This window comes from Oryzias latipes, chromosome 2 (genome assembly GCF_053564925.1).
Source record: "Oryzias latipes strain Hd-rR chromosome 2, Olatipes_Hd-rR_3.1".
Lineage (NCBI taxonomy): Eukaryota > Metazoa > Chordata > Actinopteri > Beloniformes > Adrianichthyidae > Oryzias > Oryzias latipes.
The window spans coordinates 46,702,555-46,723,180 of NC_136238.1; the positions used below are offsets into that span (position 1 = coordinate 46,702,555).

The 20,626-nt window shown below is 45.8% G+C and overlaps 1 protein-coding gene across 1 annotated transcript in view; it reads right to left on the minus strand.

The window, feature by feature from the left end:
* The window catches only part of LOC144988973 (NACHT, LRR and PYD domains-containing protein 3-like), a 66,273-nt gene that overhangs the window by 4,850 nt on the left and 40,797 nt on the right, over window positions 1-20,626 (minus strand). The window contains exon 10 of the mRNA XM_078940484.1: window positions 16,142-16,315. Within this exon, the coding sequence (XP_078796610.1) occupies window positions 16,142-16,315 (174 nt within the window). The remainder of the gene's footprint in view (window positions 1-16,141; window positions 16,316-20,626) is intronic.

Consider the following 20,626-nt stretch of genomic DNA (forward strand, 5'->3'; position numbering starts at 1 on the left):
CTGAGCCAGACATCCCATAATGCATCATTCATCCCAGCGTTCTGTGCTAAAGTGATGGCTTTGAGCACGTGATGACTCCCACTGTGGAACCATCAGCAACATTTTCTCTGGATCTACAGAGACTTTCCCTCTGAGAGTCGCTGCTGAAAGACATTGTTTCTGCATCTGAGACAAAGTGGAAGAAAAGTGACGTCACAAACAGACTTGGACTAAAACGAACAAAGATCCCAGACGCTGTCAGAGAAACATGGCAGAGTCATGGAAAAGATGGATTAAAACATGGAATAAATGTGTTCAATCATACATGTAGCAGGTAGAATTTGATTAAAAACGCTGCAAATTAAAAAACATAAGATGTTTATAAAAACATAAATTGAGAAAAAGATGCATAAAATGAAATTGAATGCACAAAATAGCCTATACTAAAACTAACAGAATAAATTAGCAGTTAAAATCAATTAAAAGCTAAATTAAAAAGGTGGGTCTTGAGCCTCTTCTAATAAACCTCTACAGTCTCTGCGGCCCTGAGGTTCTCCGGCAGGCCCTTCCACAGGCGAGGAACATAATAGTGGAACGAAGCCTCACCATAAGTTTCGGTCCTCACCTTAGAAACAGCTAAGAGACCAGCACCGGAGGACCTCAGGGCTCATACTTTTAAAGACTGTCATTTAAATAAGAAGGATCAAGACCATTAAAACATTTAAAAACCACTAAAACTATTTTAAATTTAATCCTGAAATGCACAGGGAGCCAATGCAGCAATTTTATACTTGGTGTAATGTGTTCCCGCCCTCTGGTCCTTGTCAGAACTCGTACCGCAGAGTTCTGCAATAGTTGTAGATTTGAAATAGTCTTTTTGGGTAAACCAGAGAGCAGGGCATTACAATAATCTAAACGACTAAAAATTAAAGCATGCATCAGCACCTCTATGCTGGCGAGAGAGATGAACGGGCGGACTCTGGCAATGTTTATAAGATGATGAAATCCTGACATTTTAGATGTGTGGGATAAAATTTAGCTTAGAGTCAAAAAGTACGCCCAGGTTTCTAATACAGTTTAAAAGAGTGTTAAAAAGTTCAAGGTCATCAGGAGACATGGCAATGTAAAGCTGAGTATCATTAGCATAGCTGTGAAAGTCAACGCCGTGTCTCTGTTACTGATACTTCTTATGGAAGACTTTGTGGAGCATAATTTAAAAGAAAAGGCAAAACCAGAAATGCTTTTTCATTTTCAAAATGAAGCTCCATTTTTTGACTCAAAATTAAAATGAAAAAGCATTTTGGTGGATTGCAGTGACGTCATCGCCCCGCCTCCCCTCTGGAAATGCTTTTTCTAAATGAATATTGAGACAAGGTTCCCAGGGTGGATGTTAAAATGCCAATGCAATCCCCTCTTTGCATTTTCATTTTAATTATGACACAGAATAAGCGGTTTTAAGTAGAAAATGCAAAAGCATTTTGAAATATTGCTTTTTCATTTTAATTTTGAGTCATTTGATGCAGCTACATTTTGAAAATTAAAAAGCATTTCTGTTAATCCATTTTAATTGTCAAATTAGACATTTCTAAATGAATTTTGCTACACATTTACCAGATGACTTTTTGAAAATGAAATGTCAAATCCCATTATCATTATTATTTTAATTAGGTGACAGAAAAAGCTGTGTTGAAGTAAAAAAGGAAAAAGCATTCTGAAGTATTGCTTTTTTATTTTTATTTTGAGTCATTTGATGCAGCTTCATTTTGAAAAAAAAAGCATTTCTGTTAATTCATTTTAATTGTCAAATTAGACATTTCTAAATGAATTTTGCTACACATTTACCAGATGACTTTTTGAAAATGAAATGTCAAATCCCATTTTCAATATTATTTTAATTAAGTGACAGAAAAAGGGATGTTGAAGTATAAAATTAAAAAGCATTCTGAAATATTGCTTTTTCATTTTAATTTTGAGTCAAAAAATGCAGCTTCATTTTGAAAATGAAAAAGAATTTCTGGTTTTGCCTTTTCTTTTTAACTATGGTCCACAAATGCTTTCATAACTTCTTTGGAATGAAAAATAAATAAATAACAAATTAGAACATAAAGTAGGGCTGCACGAGATGAGGAAAACTCGCAATATGCGATATAAGAGATTAATATTGCGATAACGATATAATTTGTGGTATATAAACGAACAGCAAAATAACCAAAAACATCATTCCCATTTCATTGCAACAGTTTAAAAATTATACTTCAAATGACTCTCGTCAACATAGGTGACAAACGTCTAACATAATAGGCCTCCATCTGATTGGTCAACAACGTGAATGCCATGATACTGCAGGTGGGTGGGACCCAGATGCTGTAACCCAGAACGAAGACGGGTGAGTTTTCAGGTAAGAAGAGTTTTATTGTTTCTCCAGAGATGAGGTTGCGGAGGAATGCGGAGATGAGGGCAGGGTCCAGGGTCAGAGAATGGGAGACCCAGGAAAGTTCTTCTTGACCGTAGCCCTTCCAGTCTACAAGAAACTGGTAGCCCCAACCCCGGCGGCTGGCATCCAGAATCTGGCTGATGGTATAAGCAGGGGCGCTATCAATGATCCGGGCGGGAGGAGGGGAAGCGGAAAGCGGGCAAAACTCAAAACAGGCTTGATTTGCGAAATGTGAAACGAAGGATGGATCTTGAGCCCCGCAGGAAGCCTGAGACGGACGCAGGTGGGGTTGATGACCTTGTCGATTGTGTAATGACCAATGAAGCGGGGGGCGAGCACATTGAAGCGGGGGGCGAGAGAGGTGGCATGAATAGGGATGTTGCGGGGCAAAAACCAGACCTTCTGCCCAGGGAGATACGTGGGATCTGCAACCCGGTGTCGATTGGCTGCACGGCAGTTGATCTCCTTAGTGCGGAGCAACACAGCCTGGGTCTGGTGCCAGATGTCCTGACAACGATGGAGGTGGTCCTGAACAGAGGAAACAGAGAGGTCTAGTTCATGAGAGGGGAACAGAGGAGGGGTATAACCCAGAGCGGCCTTGAATGGAGACAGGCCCGTGGCAGAAGAGGGATGAGTTTTGTCTGCATATTCTGCACAAACCAGGTACTTGGATCAGTCGGAGGAGTTACGGTCGGCAAGGCAACGTTTCCAGCTCTTGATTGGCTCGTTCAGCTTGACAGTTAGACTGGGGGTGATAGCCTGAGGTCAAGCTGACGGTAGCTCCCAGGGCACCGCAGAAAGCCTTCCAGACCTGGGAGACAAACTGGGGCCCCCGGTCGGAGACAATGTCGACTGGAATTCCGTGATGATGGAAGACCTGCTGCACCAGGATTTCTGTGGTTTCGGTGGCTTTGGGGAGCTGAGGGAGTGGGATGAAATGGACAAACTTAGTAGAACGGTAAATGACTGTGAGGATGACGGTGTTACCCTGAGATGGTGGAAGACCAGTAACAAAGTCCAGAACTATGTGGGACCAAGGGCGGCAGGGAGTAGATAACGGCTGGAGGAGGCCTGACGGGAGTGAGTTGGAGGATTTGGAGCGAGCTTAGGTGGTACAGGTGGCAACATACTCCTTAATATCCTTAGCCATGGATGGCCAGAAAAACTGCCGACAGGAGAAGATGAGGGACGGATGTTCACCAAAGAAAGCGCCTCCTGGATATACTTCTGCATAGCAACTTTCTCGGGGCCAGAAAGGTTAAACAATCTCCCCTTAGGAAGAGTAGCACCCTCTAATAAAGTGATAGAGCAGTCATAGGGACGGTGTTAAGGCAAAGAACCGGCTAGGTTTTACTGAAAACAGAGCGAAGATCGTTATAGCAGCTAGGAACATTCAGGACTTTGGACAGGAGTGGAGGTAACCTGCGGAACCGCAGATCGTAGACAATTGGCGAGGCAGAAATCGCTCCAACCAATAATGCGGTGGTGGACCCAATCAAATTGCGGGTTGTGACGACGGAGCCAGGAGAACCCCAAAATGACCGGATTCTGGGGGGTTTGAGTAACGAAAAACTGAGTGTATTCTCTATGGTTACCGGAGGAAACTAACAGAACCGGCTCGGTACGGTGGGTAATAACAGACAGATGTTGACCCCTAAACCAGCGGTTTTAACAGGAGAACGAAGGGCAGGGACAGACGAGCAACAATACTGTGGTCGATAAGATTCTGCTCAGCTCCGGAGTCAATTAAGGCTTGGAGGTCCAGAGTCTTGGAAACATGGCTTAACTTGACAGGAATTAGGAGGAAATTCTTTGAAGATGATAGGACATTACCCGCCCGCGGCCTGTCTTCTAGCGGGGTCTTTCGGAGTTTAAACGTAGGTGACACTGGTGTACCTGGTGTCCTGGTTTTCCACAGTAGAAACGTGCACCTTCGACCCGTCGTCGCTCCCTTTCTTCTGCAGAGAGCTTGGAGTGCCCGATTTGCATGGGCTCATCAGGTTGACTGCAGGGAGTTTCAGACTGGGTTATGGGGGAAACAGGTGGTATCGTACCTTGCGATGGAACAACAGGATTCTTGCGTGGTGGTGGAGGTCTTTTGTGCTGCCGCTCGCGTAAGCAGGTATCTGAGCGAAGGGCTGCCATGACGAGCTCCTCAAAGGAATGAGTTTCTGGCTGAGAACACAGGTGGTCTTTAATGGTTTCGTTCAGAGATTGATAGAAAACCCCTCTTAATGCAGGATCTGTCCAGCCTGCTTCCACTGCCAGGATCCTAAAATCAATCACATGGTCAATCGCTGATTGATTACGCTGTTTAAGGGCGAGAAGCTTATGTGCGGCCTCCTCTTGTTTCCTGGGTTGGTCAAACACCAGTTTGAATTCCTCAATAAAACATTCGTACGTCAAGTGAGTGACTGGGTTGACTGCCAGAAAAGCCTGGGCCCACTGTAGGGCTTTATTGCGGAGAAAGTTTATAATCAGAGTAATTTCGCTGAGGTCGGAATTGTAGTACCTTGGGGCTTGCTGGAACAGCAAACAACATTGTGGCAGAAAACCCCCACATGCTTCGACGTCGCCGAAATATGGCTCAGGCTGTAGGCTGAAGTTTTCAGGCGACGGAGCGGAGACGGAAGTGGCGGCAATACCGGAGGCAGGAAAAGGTGATGCAGGAGTAGCCATTTGGCTGGTTAAATCCATCAAGGTTTGTTTTAATCCGTCCAAACGTCGAAAAAGCTCTTGTTGAGCGGAGGCAGCTTGCAACAGAGAGTCAGCTTGGCAGCCCAGGGCGATGCCTTGCTGGTTTAACGCGTAACGGAGTCCGTCTGGGTCAGCTGGGTCCGGGACTGGGCCAGTTCATTCTGTCATGATACTGCAGGTGGGTGGGACCCAGATGCTGTAACCCAGAATGAAGACAGGTGAGTTTTCAGGTAAGAAGAGTTTTATTGTTTCTCCAAAGATGAGGTTGGTCGAGGCAGGACGCGGTCCGGACGTGGACATGACTGATGGCGTGGCTGGAGGGCTTAATGCGGTTAGCGATGGCCGTGGAGTCTACAGGGTTTCAGAGCGGCTGAGTGGATGATCCACTCTGACTTCACTCGTGGTATGTTGATGATCCTGGGACAAGGAGCATAAGGTTAGAGTGAGAACGAAGTAAAGCAAGAAGCAACAGAGCATAACTTGGACCAGGACTAGTCACCATAAGGGGCAATGAACTGGCGTTGACCTGTGGCGATGGGTCGCCTTTTAAGCAGCAGAGCAGATGATGAGAGTGGAGTCAGCTGGTGGTAATCAGGAGGTGCAGCAGGCAGAGCTGGAAAGGGAAGAGTCTGACAGGCACCATGACAGTGAAGGCGTCCGTCCAAATGGTCAAGTGCATAAAGGGATATATTTGATTCGTTAAATGCTTTAAGCTGCCATAAGATTGTTTTAAACACATTTAAGGTTTATTTACATTTAAGGAAAATCCTGTTTCTAGATGTACTCAATGTGATGACGTCATCTGCTTTTCTGCTTTACGAGTAGCGCCCCTTAGTGGTGAAAATCAAAACCACATTTCTCTATGACAGATCAAATGAACTGGAGAACATTTGACACAGTAATCCAGTGCTTCTCAAATAGTGGGGCGCGCCCCGAAGCGATGCCCGGGGAGGCACGCGTTGGTGGCGGTTTTATGCACAGGTAATACGGGCAATTGTCCGGTGCGCAGTGACAGTGTCCGGCTCAATCTGGTCCACTATTGGGTTCCTGTTATCTGTTCTATCAGAATTTGTAACAGCCTGAAACCTTTGAATCCCCGTCCCTGTAGCTGCTCCCGTCTGTGTCACACGCAGCTGTGCAAGAGAGAACGATAGGGGAGGGTCGGTGTGGGCTCTGTCTGCCAGGTGAATCGGGGCACGCGGACCACTGCTAGGCTGCCAGTTGCCCAACCCTAGGATCACTAGCCTTTAGATTCCTCAGCTCATTCTAACAAAGTCATTCTTTATGAACTATTGTAGACATTTGATAACGTGTCTTTATTTTCCATCAATGTTTTCTTTGTCTGCCTCTTTAGTTGGTGTCAGACAGACAGAAAGACAGCAGGTAATGCAGGAAAACAATCCATCATTTAGAAGAAAACATTAGCACTATGTTTTTTATCTATTTCTTCAGACTAAAAACATTAAATATATTGGTGCTGCTGTGTTAATGTTTCAGATCAATTTACATTTAATATTATTTATTGATTTAATTATTTTTTTCTGCCTCAAATGGTTCAGTTGGTCAAAATGTTTCACACGCACACACATTATGCAAGGAAGGTGGGTCCTAGGTCCATCTGTTCCCTACCCCATCCCTGGTGGGGGTTACTGGGCCCTTGGCAGCGGCGGCCGTATCCCCTGGGTGCCGGTTTCCTGGGCCCGGCGGGGCTCTCTCCGCGCAGGGAGGGGGTTCACATTACACCTGAGCCGGGGGTGTCCGTTTCCCTGTGGGGTGGGTTCGGGTTTTTGCCCCTGGGCGCTGGGCCCCGCCCACATCCCATCTGTGGCCGAGCCCGGTCGGGCCATGTTAACAACACCCCTTGCGGGCCCCCCTTTTCTCCAGGGTGCCCCCCTCCTGGGCGGGGCCGGCTGTCCCCTGCCTTGCTCCTTCCTGGACCAACCGTAGGCCGGGTAGGTGGCTGCCTAGAGCGCAGAGTGGGTCTCCCTTGGGGGGTCCTGGCTCGTACCTGGGGTTGGGGCGGGGGATGCCCAGAATTCCTGGGTGGTGATGAGGTGCTCGTCTGGGGCTGTGGGCACTCTTCTCGGGTGGGGCCCTGCGTTGGGCCCTCCCGGCGCGGCGGGGGGGCTGCTCCCCTGGTTGGGCTGGGGCGGCGCTCTCTTCCCCCCATGCCTCCCTGCCGTCTGGCTCTGGGGGCCTCGTGGTGGTCCTGCTGGCCCTGGCCTGGGTGGCAGATGTGATCGCCCGGAGGGTGGTTGTTCTCTGCCTGCTGCTGGGTGGCGTTGGGAGTTCTGGCTGCCGCTGCTGCTGCGGCGGCGGGGGTCTTGGTTTGGGGATGGCTGGTCACTCTCCCTCCTTCTTTTCACATTCCATCATCCATTTAGAAGAACATAAAGACTCACCTGAGCACAAGTGTTAGCTCACCTTTACACTAATAGTTTGCATAATTGAATGAATGAAATATTTCACACTAGTTGGTTTAAAGGCATAAGTATGCATTTGTGAACGTTATCTGTTTTGTGTACATGTTGACATGTGGACATCTTTGCAGTTAACAGGTGTGTTTATAACATCAGGCCCCGCCCTTTGAAATTTGTATTACACTTGAACCTTACCGTAATGATAAACATCCAGTTGTCAATTAATCAATCAGTCATTAATTGTCAAATTAGACATTTCTAAATGAATTTTGCTACACATTTACCAGATGACTTTTTGAAAATGAAATGTCAAATCCCATTTTCAATATTATTTTAATTAAGTGACAGAAAAAGGGATGTTGAAGTATAAAATTAAAAAGCATTCTGAAATATTGCTTTTTCATTTTAATTTTGAGGCAAAAAATGCAGCTTCATTTTGAAAATGAAAAAGAATTTCTGGTTTTGCCTTTTCTTTTTAACTATGGTCCACAAATGCTTTCATAACTTCTTTGGAATGAAAAATAAATAAATAACAAATTAGAACATAAAGTAGGGCTGCACGAGATGAGGAAAACTCGCAATATGCGATATAAGAGATTAATATTGCGATAACGATATAATTTGTGGTATATAAACGAACAGCAAAATAACCAAAAACATCATTCCCATTTCATTGCAACAGTTTAAAAATTATACTTCAAATGACTCTCGTCAACATAGGTGACAAACGTCTAACATAATAGGCCTCCATCTGATTGGTCAACAACGTGAATGCCATGATACTGCAGGTGGGTGGGACCCAGATGCTGTAACCCAGAACGAAGACGGGTGAGTTTTCAGGTAAGAAGAGTTTTATTGTTTCTCCAGAGATGAGGTTGCGGAGGAATGCGGAGATGAGGGCAGGGTCCAGGGTCAGAGAATGGGAGACCCAGGAAAGTTCTTCTTGACCGTAGCCCTTCCAGTCTACAAGAAACTGGTAGCCCCAACCCCGGCGGCTGGCATCCAGAATCTGGCTGATGGTATAAGCAGGGGCGCTATCAATGATCCGGGCGGGAGGAGGGGAAGCGGAAAGCGGGCAAAACTCAAAACAGGCTTGATTTGCGAAATGTGAAACGAAGGATGGATCTTGAGCCCCGCAGGAAGCCTGAGACGGACGCAGGTGGGGTTGATGACCTTGTCGATTGTGTAATGACCAATGAAGCGGGGGGCGAGCACATTGAAGCGGGGGGCGAGAGAGGTGGCATGAATAGGGATGTTGCGGGGCAAAAACCAGACCTTCTGCCCAGGGAGATACGTGGGATCTGCAACCCGGTGTCGATTGGCTGCACGGCAGTTGATCTCCTTAGTGCGGAGCAACACAGCCTGGGTCTGGTGCCAGATGTCCTGACAACGATGGAGGTGGTCCTGAACAGAGGAAACAGAGAGGTCTAGTTCATGAGAGGGGAACAGAGGAGGGGTATAACCCAGAGCGGCCTTGAATGGAGACAGGCCCGTGGCAGAAGAGGGATGAGTTTTGTCTGCATATTCTGCACAAACCAGGTACTTGGATCAGTCGGAGGAGTTACGGTCGGCAAGGCAACGTTTCCAGCTCTTGATTGGCTCGTTCAGCTTGACAGTTAGACTGGGGGTGATAGCCTGAGGTCAAGCTGACGGTAGCTCCCAGGGCACCGCAGAAAGCCTTCCAGACCTGGGAGACAAACTGGGGCCCCCGGTCGGAGACAATGTCGACTGGAATTCCGTGATGATGGAAGACCTGCTGCACCAGGATTTCTGTGGTTTCGGTGGCTTTGGGGAGCTGAGGGAGTGGGATGAAATGGACAAACTTAGTAGAACGGTAAATGACTGTGAGGATGACGGTGTTACCCTGAGATGGTGGAAGACCAGTAACAAAGTCCAGAACTATGTGGGACCAAGGGCGGCAGGGAGTAGATAACGGCTGGAGGAGGCCTGACGGGAGTGAGTTGGAGGATTTGGAGCGAGCTTAGGTGGTACAGGTGGCAACATACTCCTTAATATCCTTAGCCATGGATGGCCAGAAAAACTGCCGACAGGAGAAGATGAGGGACGGATGTTCACCAAAGAAAGCGCCTCCTGGATATACTTCTGCATAGCAACTTTCTCGGGGCCAGAAAGGTTAAACAATCTCCCCTTAGGAAGAGTAGCACCCTCTAATAAAGTGATAGAGCAGTCATAGGGACGGTGTTAAGGCAAAGAACCGGCTAGGTTTTACTGAAAACAGAGCGAAGATCGTTATAGCAGCTAGGAACATTCAGGACTTTGGACAGGAGTGGAGGTAACCTGCGGAACCGCAGATCGTAGACAATTGGCGAGGCAGAAATCGCTCCAACCAATAATGCGGTGGTGGACCCAATCAAATTGCGGGTTGTGACGACGGAGCCAGGAGAACCCCAAAATGACCGGATTCTGGGGGGTTTGAGTAACGAAAAACTGAGTGTATTCTCTATGGTTACCGGAGGAAACTAACAGAACCGGCTCGGTACGGTGGGTAATAACAGACAGATGTTGACCCCTAAACCAGCGGTTTTAACAGGAGAACGAAGGGCAGGGACAGACGAGCAACAATACTGTGGTCGATAAGATTCTGCTCAGCTCCGGAGTCAATTAAGGCTTGGAGGTCCAGAGTCTTGGAAACATGGCTTAACTTGACAGGAATTAGGAGGAAATTCTTTGAAGATGATAGGACATTACCCGCCCGCGGCCTGTCTTCTAGCGGGGTCTTTCGGAGTTTAAACGTAGGTGACACTGGTGTACCTGGTGTCCTGGTTTTCCACAGTAGAAACGTGCACCTTCGACCCGTCGTCGCTCCCTTTCTTCTGCAGAGAGCTTGGAGTGCCCGATTTGCATGGGCTCATCAGGTTGACTGCAGGGAGTTTCAGACTGGGTTATGGGGGAAACAGGTGGTATCGTACCTTGCGATGGAACAACAGGATTCTTGCGTGGTGGTGGAGGTCTTTTGTGCTGCCGCTCGCGTAAGCAGGTATCTGAGCGAAGGGCTGCCATGACGAGCTCCTCAAAGGAATGAGTTTCTGGCTGAGAACACAGGTGGTCTTTAATGGTTTCGTTCAGAGATTGATAGAAAACCCCTCTTAATGCAGGATCTGTCCAGCCTGCTTCCACTGCCAGGATCCTAAAATCAATCACATGGTCAATCGCTGATTGATTACGCTGTTTAAGGGCGAGAAGCTTATGTGCGGCCTCCTCTTGTTTCCTGGGTTGGTCAAACACCAGTTTGAATTCCTCAATAAAACATTCGTACGTCAAGTGAGTGACTGGGTTGACTGCCAGAAAAGCCTGGGCCCACTGTAGGGCTTTATTGCGGAGAAAGTTTATAATCAGAGTAATTTCGCTGAGGTCGGAATTGTAGTACCTTGGGGCTTGCTGGAACAGCAAACAACATTGTGGCAGAAAACCCCCACATGCTTCGACGTCGCCGAAATATGGCTCAGGCTGTAGGCTGAAGTTTTCAGGCGACGGAGCGGAGACGGAAGTGGCGGCAATACCGGAGGCAGGAAAAGGTGATGCAGGAGTAGCCATTTGGCTGGTTAAATCCATCAAGGTTTGTTTTAATCCGTCCAAACGTCGAAAAAGCTCTTGTTGAGCGGAGGCAGCTTGCAACAGAGAGTCAGCTTGGCAGCCCAGGGCGATGCCTTGCTGGTTTAACGCGTAACAGAGTCCGTCTGGGTCAGCTGGGTCCGGGACTGGGCCAGTTCATTCTGTCATGATACTGCAGGTGGGTGGGACCCAGATGCTGTAACCCAGAATGAAGACAGGTGAGTTTTCAGGTAAGAAGAGTTTTATTGTTTCTCCAAAGATGAGGTTGGTCGAGGCAGGACGCGGTCCGGACGTGGACATGACTGATGGCGTGGCTGGAGGGCTTAATGCGGTTAGCGATGGCCGTGGAGTCTACAGGGTTTCAGAGCGGCTGAGTGGATGATCCACTCTGACTTCACTCGTGGTATGTTGATGATCCTGGGACAAGGAGCATAAGGTTAGAGTGAGAACGAAGTAAAGCAAGAAGCAACAGAGCATAACTTGGACCAGGACTAGTCACCATAAGGGGCAATGAACTGGCGTTGACCTGTGGCGATGGGTCGCCTTTTAAGCAGCAGAGCAGATGATGAGAGTGGAGTCAGCTGGTGGTAATCAGGAGGTGCAGCAGGCAGAGCTGGAAAGGGAAGAGTCTGACAGGCACCATGACAGTGAAGGCGTCCGTCCAAATGGTCAAGTGCATAAAGGGATATATTTGATTCGTTAAATGCTTTAAGCTGCCATAAGATTGTTTTAAACACATTTAAGGTTTAAGATATATTGCGATTTTCGCCGTCTTTTGCGAAATGCGTATTGCAGAGCTTGACATTGCAATAGTGATACATTTGCGCTATATTGTGCAGGCCTAACATTATGGGTTTTTTATCCTCATAATGCAACAATGTTTTTTTAACAAAATATTTTACTTTATACATTTTTCCAACTAGAAAAGTAAAATACATGAAAAAAATAAACAGCAATGTTTTGACATATTGCTGTCATGATGTAAATATAAAACAAATCAAATAAATGTTTGAGTTCTTCCCAGAGAAAGTCTCTTCTTCAACTCCCCCAGTGAAAGCTGCGTCTAAATCTGATGCCCGTGTTTCCATCTGACAGAGTTTGAAGCCAAAGCCCCTCCCCCGCCTATCTACACCTGATTTTCCTCTCTACTTGTTCATACCCTATGCAGCAGCGAGTCGTTTTTTCCCGTGCAATCATAGCATCAGGTTGATATCATAGTCGGGATGCTCTGGCCCAGATTTTTTAATTTTACGTGTGCGCTGCGTTCTGTCTGAATAACAGCCCCGCTACCTGTGCACACAAGTAGCCAGACAGACCTCTCCTCTTCAGCCAGAATGGCGAAATTAATATCATCATAAATTAACAGAAAATTGATTGAGTTGTAGTGTTAAATATAACAGATAATGTTTATATCTTGTGGGACACAAAACAAATGCGACTTCTCCAGTACCGATGGCAGAACCGTTGAGGTCAGATCTTAACGATACTGCGGTCTTGAAGAATGCGGCCCCGGGCCTCGTTCAAAACCAGAGCTCGGTGCCCATCCCTAGTTGGTTCTGCTGCTCCCAAAGTTCCTTTTTCTCATCCCAGAACTCCCCATGTGAGCACTGCTTTGTCACTGTGAATGACATCATGAATAGAATCCAACCCCTTGTTGTAAGGCTGTTGTTGTTCTTTCTGGTTTATGTTTTGGTCGTATCGTCCAGCCTGATCTGGTCTGTCAGATCGTTTTATATTATTGTTATTAACGGCTCGGCAAAATGAGCGCTGGTAACACTAGGAACTACAGATCCCATGATGCAATGCTACAGCTGCCTTGCTGAACTGTTGAGCTGTGCAACTTCCCTGGAACTAAGAGGAAAATGTGACGGAGGTGATGATCATCTGAAATATTGACTTCACTGAATAGTCCATTTAGAAGTCAACTCGGAACACCAAACTGGAGGGGAAAAGGGAAAATCCTGTTTCTAGATGTACTCAATGTGATGACGTCATCTGCTTTTCTGCTTTACGAGTAGCGCCCCTTAGTGGTGAAAATCAAAACCACATTTCTCTATGACAGATCAAATGAACTGGAGAACATTTGACACAGTAATCCAGTGCTTCTCAAATAGTGGGGCGCGCCCCGAAGCGATGCCCGGGGAGGCACGCGTTGGTGGCGGTTTTATGCACAGGTAATACGGGCAATTGTCCGGTGCGCAGTGACAGTGTCCGGCTCAATCTGGTCCACTATTGGGTTCCTGTTATCTGTTCTATCAGAATTTGTAACAGCCTGAAACCTTTGAATCCCCGTCCCTGTAGCTGCTCCCGTCTGTGTCACACGCAGCTGCGCAAGAGAGAACGATAGGGGAGGGTCGGTGTGGGCTCTGTCTGCCAGGTGAATCGGGGCACGCGGACCACTGCTAGGCTGCCAGTTGCCCAACCCTAGGATCACTAGCCTTTAGATTCCTCAGCTCATTCTAACAAAGTCATTCTTTATGAACTATTGTAGACATTTGATAACGTGTCTTTATTTTCCATCAATGTTTTCTTTGTCTGCCTCTTTAGTTGGTGTCAGACAGACAGAAAGACAGCAGGTAATGCAGGAAAACAATCCATCATTTAGAAGAAAACATTAGCACTATGTTTTTTATCTATTTCTTCAGACTAAAAACATTAAATATATTGGTGCTGCTGTGTTAATGTTTCAGATCAATTTACATTTAATATTATTTATTGATTTAATTATTTTTTTCTGCCTCAAATGGTTCAGTTGGTCAAAATGTTTCACACGCACACACATTATGCAAGGAAGGTGGGTCCTAGGTCCATCTGTTCCCTACCCCATCCCTGGTGGGGGTTACTGGGCCCTTGGCAGCGGCGGCCGTATCCCCTGGGTGCCGGTTTCCTGGGCCCGGCGGGGCTCTCTCCGCGCAGGGAGGGGGTTCACATTACACCTGAGCCGGGGGTGTCCGTTTCCCTGTGGGGTGGGTTCGGGTTTTTGCCCCTGGGCGCTGGGCCCCGCCCACATCCCATCTGTGGCCGAGCCCGGTCGGGCCATGTTAACAACACCCCTTGCGGGCCCCCCTTTTCTCCAGGGTGCCCCCCTCCTGGGCGGGGCCGGCTGTCCCCTGCCTTGCTCCTTCCTGGACCAACCGTAGGCCGGGTAGGTGGCTGCCTAGAGCGCAGAGTGGGTCTCCCTTGGGGGGTCCTGGCTCGTACCTGGGGTTGGGGCGGGGGATGCCCAGAATTCCTGGGTGGTGATGAGGTGCTCGTCTGGGGCTGTGGGCACTCTTCTCGGGTGGGGCCCTGCGTTGGGCCCTCCCGGCGCGGCGGGGGGGCTGCTCCCCTGGTTGGGCTGGGGCGGCGCTCTCTTCCCCCCATGCCTCCCTGCCGTCTGGCTCTGGGGGCCTCGTGGTGGTCCTGCTGGCCCTGGCCTGGGTGGCAGATGTGATCGCCCGGAGGGTGGTTGTTCTCTGCCTGCTGCTGGGTGGCGTTGGGAGTTCTGGCTGCCGCTGCTGCTGCGGCGGCGGGGGTCTTGGTTTGGGGATGGCTGGTCACTCTCCCTCCTTCTTTTCACATTCCATCATCCATTTAGAAGAACATAAAGACTCACCTGAGCACAAGTGTTAGCTCACCTTTACACTAATAGTTTGCATAATTGAATGAATGAAATATTTCACACTAGTTGGTTTAAAGGCATAAGTATGCATTTGTGAACGTTATCTGTTTTGTGTACATGTTGACATGTGGACATCTTTGCAGTTAACAGGTGTGTTTATAACATCAGGCCCCGCCCTTTGAAATTTGTATTACACTTGAACCTTACCGTAATGATAAACATCCAGTAAAGTTGTTGCTTTAGGCTGCTTTATGGTTCTACCCCCCTCCTCCTATTATCACCCTCCTATCCCCCCTCCTCTCTAACATCCCTCTCTCTTCTTCCCTCCTTTCCTTTTCCGTCCGGTCCAACACCAAAGATTTTCAAACATGATGGAATTTAATAAAGTTTGGCCTCAACTACAAAAGGGGTTTATTCAGACATACCTCTGGCTTGACTGAACATTCATAACCCCTGTTGTTAAAGTAAAATATGTCCAACACAAGAGGCCCTCAGCTCTCATCTGTTTGCCCAGCTGTTGGACAGGACAAGTAAAAAAAAAAAAAAATGTTTCTAGTTTAAATAAGGACTGACAGATTTTTTTTTATTTCAGGCACTTTAAAGTTAATATTTATCTAGAGTGGATTTATATTGCTTTTTTCTTTTGTTAATGTTAAAAGATACAATTTTAGCTATACTTACACAATTTTTATAGATACTAACCTCTATATTGTCACCGCGCGGGTTTGTATGTGTGGGGGGGTAATGGGGGGGTAGGGGGGGGGGGGGGCGAAGCATTTTCTTTTTCTTAGGGGGGGCCTGGCAAAAAATAATTGAGAAGCACTGCAGTAATCCAACATGAACTCTTACCGCGTCAATCCAAACTAGCTGATGATGCTGCAAGTTATTGTGAAGCTAGCCCTCACCATGCTGAAGACAACAGTTTCATTTCTAGTGGTAAATGAAACTGCATTCATTTCTGGTTTCAGTGACTGAATGATGCACTGACCAAAGAACACTTTGTGTGTTTTTGTTGTTCTAGTGACATTCAAAGGAAGTGTCTGTTCTAGATTCAATAGTTAAAGATCTTTTCTAACTGTTTTCTTCAAATAGATTTGATGTAGAATCCTTTGAATGGTTTTCTGAAAACTGGAAGCTGAAACTAATTTGGACGCCAACTTGAACTTTCTACAGGCTGATCTGTGAAAATTTTTCTGACATGAAATGGATCCTTGTTCTAAAAAAGGTTGGAGATCCTGATCTACAAGATCCTGATTGAAACAGATCAGTTTCTATCAATCCTCAGAACAATCAATTCAATTGATGAAGAAAATCTGAACCAATCATCAGTTTGTTTCAAACATGGCTGCAGACAGAAAATCTTCCAGTGAAACATCAGAAAGTTCTTCAACTGATCCGTTCTTCTCATCCTTCAGGGAGTTCAGCTTCTTTACTGACCTCAGAGTCTGCAGTCTGCAGTCTGGACTCTCCAGAAAACCACACAGATGAAGAACTCCTGAATCTTGCAGGTAGTTCCAGCTCAGGTCCAGTTCTGTCAGATTAGACGGGTTTTTCTTCAGAGCTGAGACCAGAACTTCACAGCTGACCTTTGACAAACTGCAGTAGATCAACCTGCAATGAGACAGAAAAGTGTGTTCAGGAGCAGTGATGCAGCTGGAGGTCTAGGAACTTGGTCCATTCAATCAGGTGGGACCTGCCCTGTTAGCGATCATCATGAATCGTTCATGACTAAATATTTACAATCCAATAGATTTAAAGCTTTGATTTAAAAAATGTCAGATTTCACAAAATTAATAAAGAGACACAGGCTGTGTCCGAATTCCCGTCTGGACTGTGAGGATGGAGGACTGTGTCACTGATTCGGGGGAGGAGTTTAACTGGAAACAGGATGGGGGGGTCGGTCAGGACACAGGGAGGAGGAGACAGAGATGTGACTCCACTTGGCAGATGTTCCACATTAATTCTGTTGCTGATTCATATTGCAAGTCAGTCTGCAAACAACTAAAGATCCTCTCATCACTACACAAACAGCACAAACTGACCTGCTGTCAATCAAATAAAGTCCATAAAACAATAAAACTGAGTCTGTCATTATGAACATAAACTCCTATAATATGCTAAATAGAATTCAATCTGCTTTCTACAGCAATCTACAAGGAATATCTAGTGTCCTGGATTCTAGAAGTAATTCTAACATCATGATCACTACTTTTTATTTAAACAGTAAATATGACGTCATCGATTTCACAAAATGAAAATCCAATTGATATGAGTATTTAGTGATGATCATTTATGAATTCACTGAGTTCAGAAGATGAAAACCTGGATGGTTTGTCTTCTTTTATGGACCACATACGAGTCTGAAATGAAGTGAATTATTATTATGAAAAATATACATTTAAATACATATTTGGGGCAACAATGTGAATAATTCCCCAACCTAAAATATAGAACCCTCCAATTAAGTGAAAATGTATCATATAAATGACAGCAGTGATCCTAAAACATAAATGTCTCCTTTTAGTCTCTATGTAGACCTGGAGCCTCAAACTCAATTTACCTGGGGGCCACTGAAGGCAGGGTCTAGCTGAAGGAGGGCCGCAACTTCAACACACGCAACGTGTGAGTGTCTGAGAGCCAATACTATGGGATTACATATCTGCCATAAAGTGAAAGGGCGTAAAGACAACTAAGCGGGTGTATTTAGGAACTGAGTGAGTGAACCTTAAAACCGTGCAGGGGCAATCCTAACTGAGCAGTGATCTTTCGCGGTCAATTCCTTTTAGCGCGCTCATCTGGATTTACGCTCAGTATTCAGGGGGCGTTTTTGTCACTTGTGGGGCAGGAACCTTTCTGGTTGATCTGATTGGCCGAAATTTGCATGTCTTATCGGCGAGGCAGAGGGGCCGGACTGCCATTTCTCAGTGCAGGGGGGGTTAACAGGCAGCCCTTGAGCTGCATGTCGCTCTGTGCCTTTTATCGTATTTTCTATGTACAGTACTTTCACAACCATATAGTGAAAGTCTCACATTTTCTCCAAAATGTACAGAGCGGCCCTAATGTGTTGTTGTGTGACTTCGGTAAAGAAGATCTCGGAGAGAACAGCATGAAAACGGTATGGAGGGAGGAGAGGATGTGAAAGAAGACCCCCCCCCCCCATAGTACAAAGGTGTAGATATGAGCGTTAAGGCCCGTACACACCGGGATGAATTTCACGCGCAATATTCGGCGACGTTTAACGCCTCGTGACTAAACAAAGGGCACCAATGTGAGTGTGCACACCAATGCGAAAAACACCACGTGTAAAAGCATAATTTTTTAAAATACGCCTCAGGTTCGTTTTTTTGGTTTGACGCAACGCATCAAAAACTATACGACCAATGAGAATGGCGCTTTTGCACACGTGTCTGGAGTTTCTGAAGTTACAGTAAAACGCAACTTGGGGGCGATCAAGCGCAAAACTGCCTTTCTGAGCACGGGAATAGAGCAAACCTCAGGGGTGTCCACATGAAGGAGGGATCCTCCCCCAGGACGGACAGGCGATTTACCAGAACTCTTAGAGAAGAATTAACTTATCTAAATCTACAACCACATATATAAAAGTCCAGCAGACGAGCTTCATCCAGTCGTGGTTGTGGGGACAGTCAAAGGCGCGAGTCGAGCCGGAGACAGGAACAACTTAGCACTATTGTATCAGGGAATAAACTCTGTTAATCTTTAATCTTTAATCTTTAATCGGCCGAATTCTGGGTCATTACTCTCCTCGAAGCTGAACACGTTTAAAAGAACCTGCCAAAGCGGAAGCAAGGTTCTTTTCCTTCAACATGGTGACCCCGACGTGATTCGAGGGAGTACGAACCGGACGGACCGGATGATTGTGGTGAATATTACGAGTTCTATGGATTATTGTGAAGAATACGAGTTTAAGAATAAGAGTACGAGTTTTCCTCATTGTTGTGAAGAATATTAAGAGTTTTACTGAGACTTTCAGCGAAAATTCAGGGACAGTCTTCCACACGGTCGATTTCTCCTGAGGCCTCACTTAGAAAACCTTTTAACGAATTTATAAATTAAATAAAAGGAGAAATCTGATTGTGTGGAAATTCGTACCCAAGTATTGGAGTCAGAAATGGAATAAGGAAATGTATACGAGAGATGTGCACAAATAGTATATGTGAGGATTTACAAGTTCACCGGTTGTGAACAAAAGGTTTATGGAATAAGGAAATGAATATGAGGATTATGAACTGTCACTCTGCAGCATGACGATGTGTAGATACAGTATATGAGGATTTGTAAGTTCGCCTGGGGTGAACAAAAGGTTTGTGTCTGTTAAGCCTGCGTCACCACAGAAGGTGAACAAAAAACAGTTTAAATAGGACCTAATTTTTGCGCGGTAGGATATTTCGGACAAGGAGGCAGCGATCCTCCATAAATTATTTTTTTATAAGGAGAGTGACCACGATTTTAGAATCCCTTGCTATTGTATTCTGCTTATTTGTGTTCTGTACTTTTTGGCATTGAGGTAACCTTCCTGCTTTATTTTGTAGTATTTCCTGTCTTGCAGTCGCTTTAAGTTTTACCTTACCTCATCCGTCCGAGTAAGCCCTGGCTGCAGCCTGCAAAATGGGTCAACATAGTGGAATGCTGGAACGCAGAGGAATGTGAACACGCTGTGGAATGTTAACCCCGCCCACATTGAGCCCGTCTGCTGTGGAATGTTAACCCCGCCCACGCTGAGCCCGTGCATTTGATTCACCTTTGTCACAGCAGTTGTGATTGCAGGAAAGGGGAAGAATCAGTGGAGCACATTTTGTGTCATTGTGAATTGTATGAGGAAGAAAGAGAACAGAGGGGAGGAAAATTTGAATGGTGCAATTTTTTTCAAAAAAATGATTCAAGTCCCTTTTCATGTAACACAGTAAAATTCTGTTTGTTTTATTTAAAAATATTTATTTTAAAAGATTGTATCTACATTTAATTGACCTAACACAAAATGTATTAATAGTTTCCCTTATGACTCCAGTAATCCAGAATAATTGAGTTAAAGTAAGGGACATGCTGTTGAATGCTGTTTTCCTGTTTCTCTTTATTCTGTTTGCCGTCTCACGGCTACAATTTTTCACCTATTTTAACCATTGAACTATTAAAATGTTCAACTCCTTCATCTAATGTAATGCCTGCTATGACTATTAGTCCTTCAAATCCTTCGACTTTTCAAAAGTAAATACTTTCGTTGTTTTTTCCACGTAAAAAACGAAACTGTGGCATGAAATCGCTTCAACTCTCCCAATAAAACGATACACGAAGAGCGTCATTCATAGAAATGAGGAATCTATTTATTTATACCGGCGGCCTCATTTCGTCACTGGAGTGTTAGCTCAGCTGCTTTGTTAGCGGGTTTATAATACAGAGGTTCTGAGTTCGAATTTGGCCTCAGACTCCTGTTGCATGATCTTTTTCCTTTGCCTTTCTTGATAAAATTGAGTTCGACTAACTCAATTATATTTCGTTACATGGAAGAATTTTCTTTGAGGTGGGGTTATGGAATTACAAATCTGCCATAAACTGAAAGGGTGTAAAGACAACTAAGCGGGCGTATTTAGGAACTGAGTGAGTGAACCTTAAAACCGCGCAGGCGCAATCCTAACAGATCAGTGATCTTGCGCGGTCAATTCCTTTTTGCGCGCTCATGTGGATTTACGCTCAGTGTTAAGGGGGCGTTTTTGTCACTTTTGGGGCAGGAACCTTTCTGGTTGATCTGATTGGCTGAAATTTGCATGGCTTATCGGCAAGGCAGAGGGGCGGGACCTTCATTTTTCAGTGCGGGGGGGGGGGGGGGTGTTAACAGGCGGCTCTTGAGCTGCGTGCGGCTCTCTGCCTTTTATCATATTTTCTATATTCACTACTTTCACAACCATA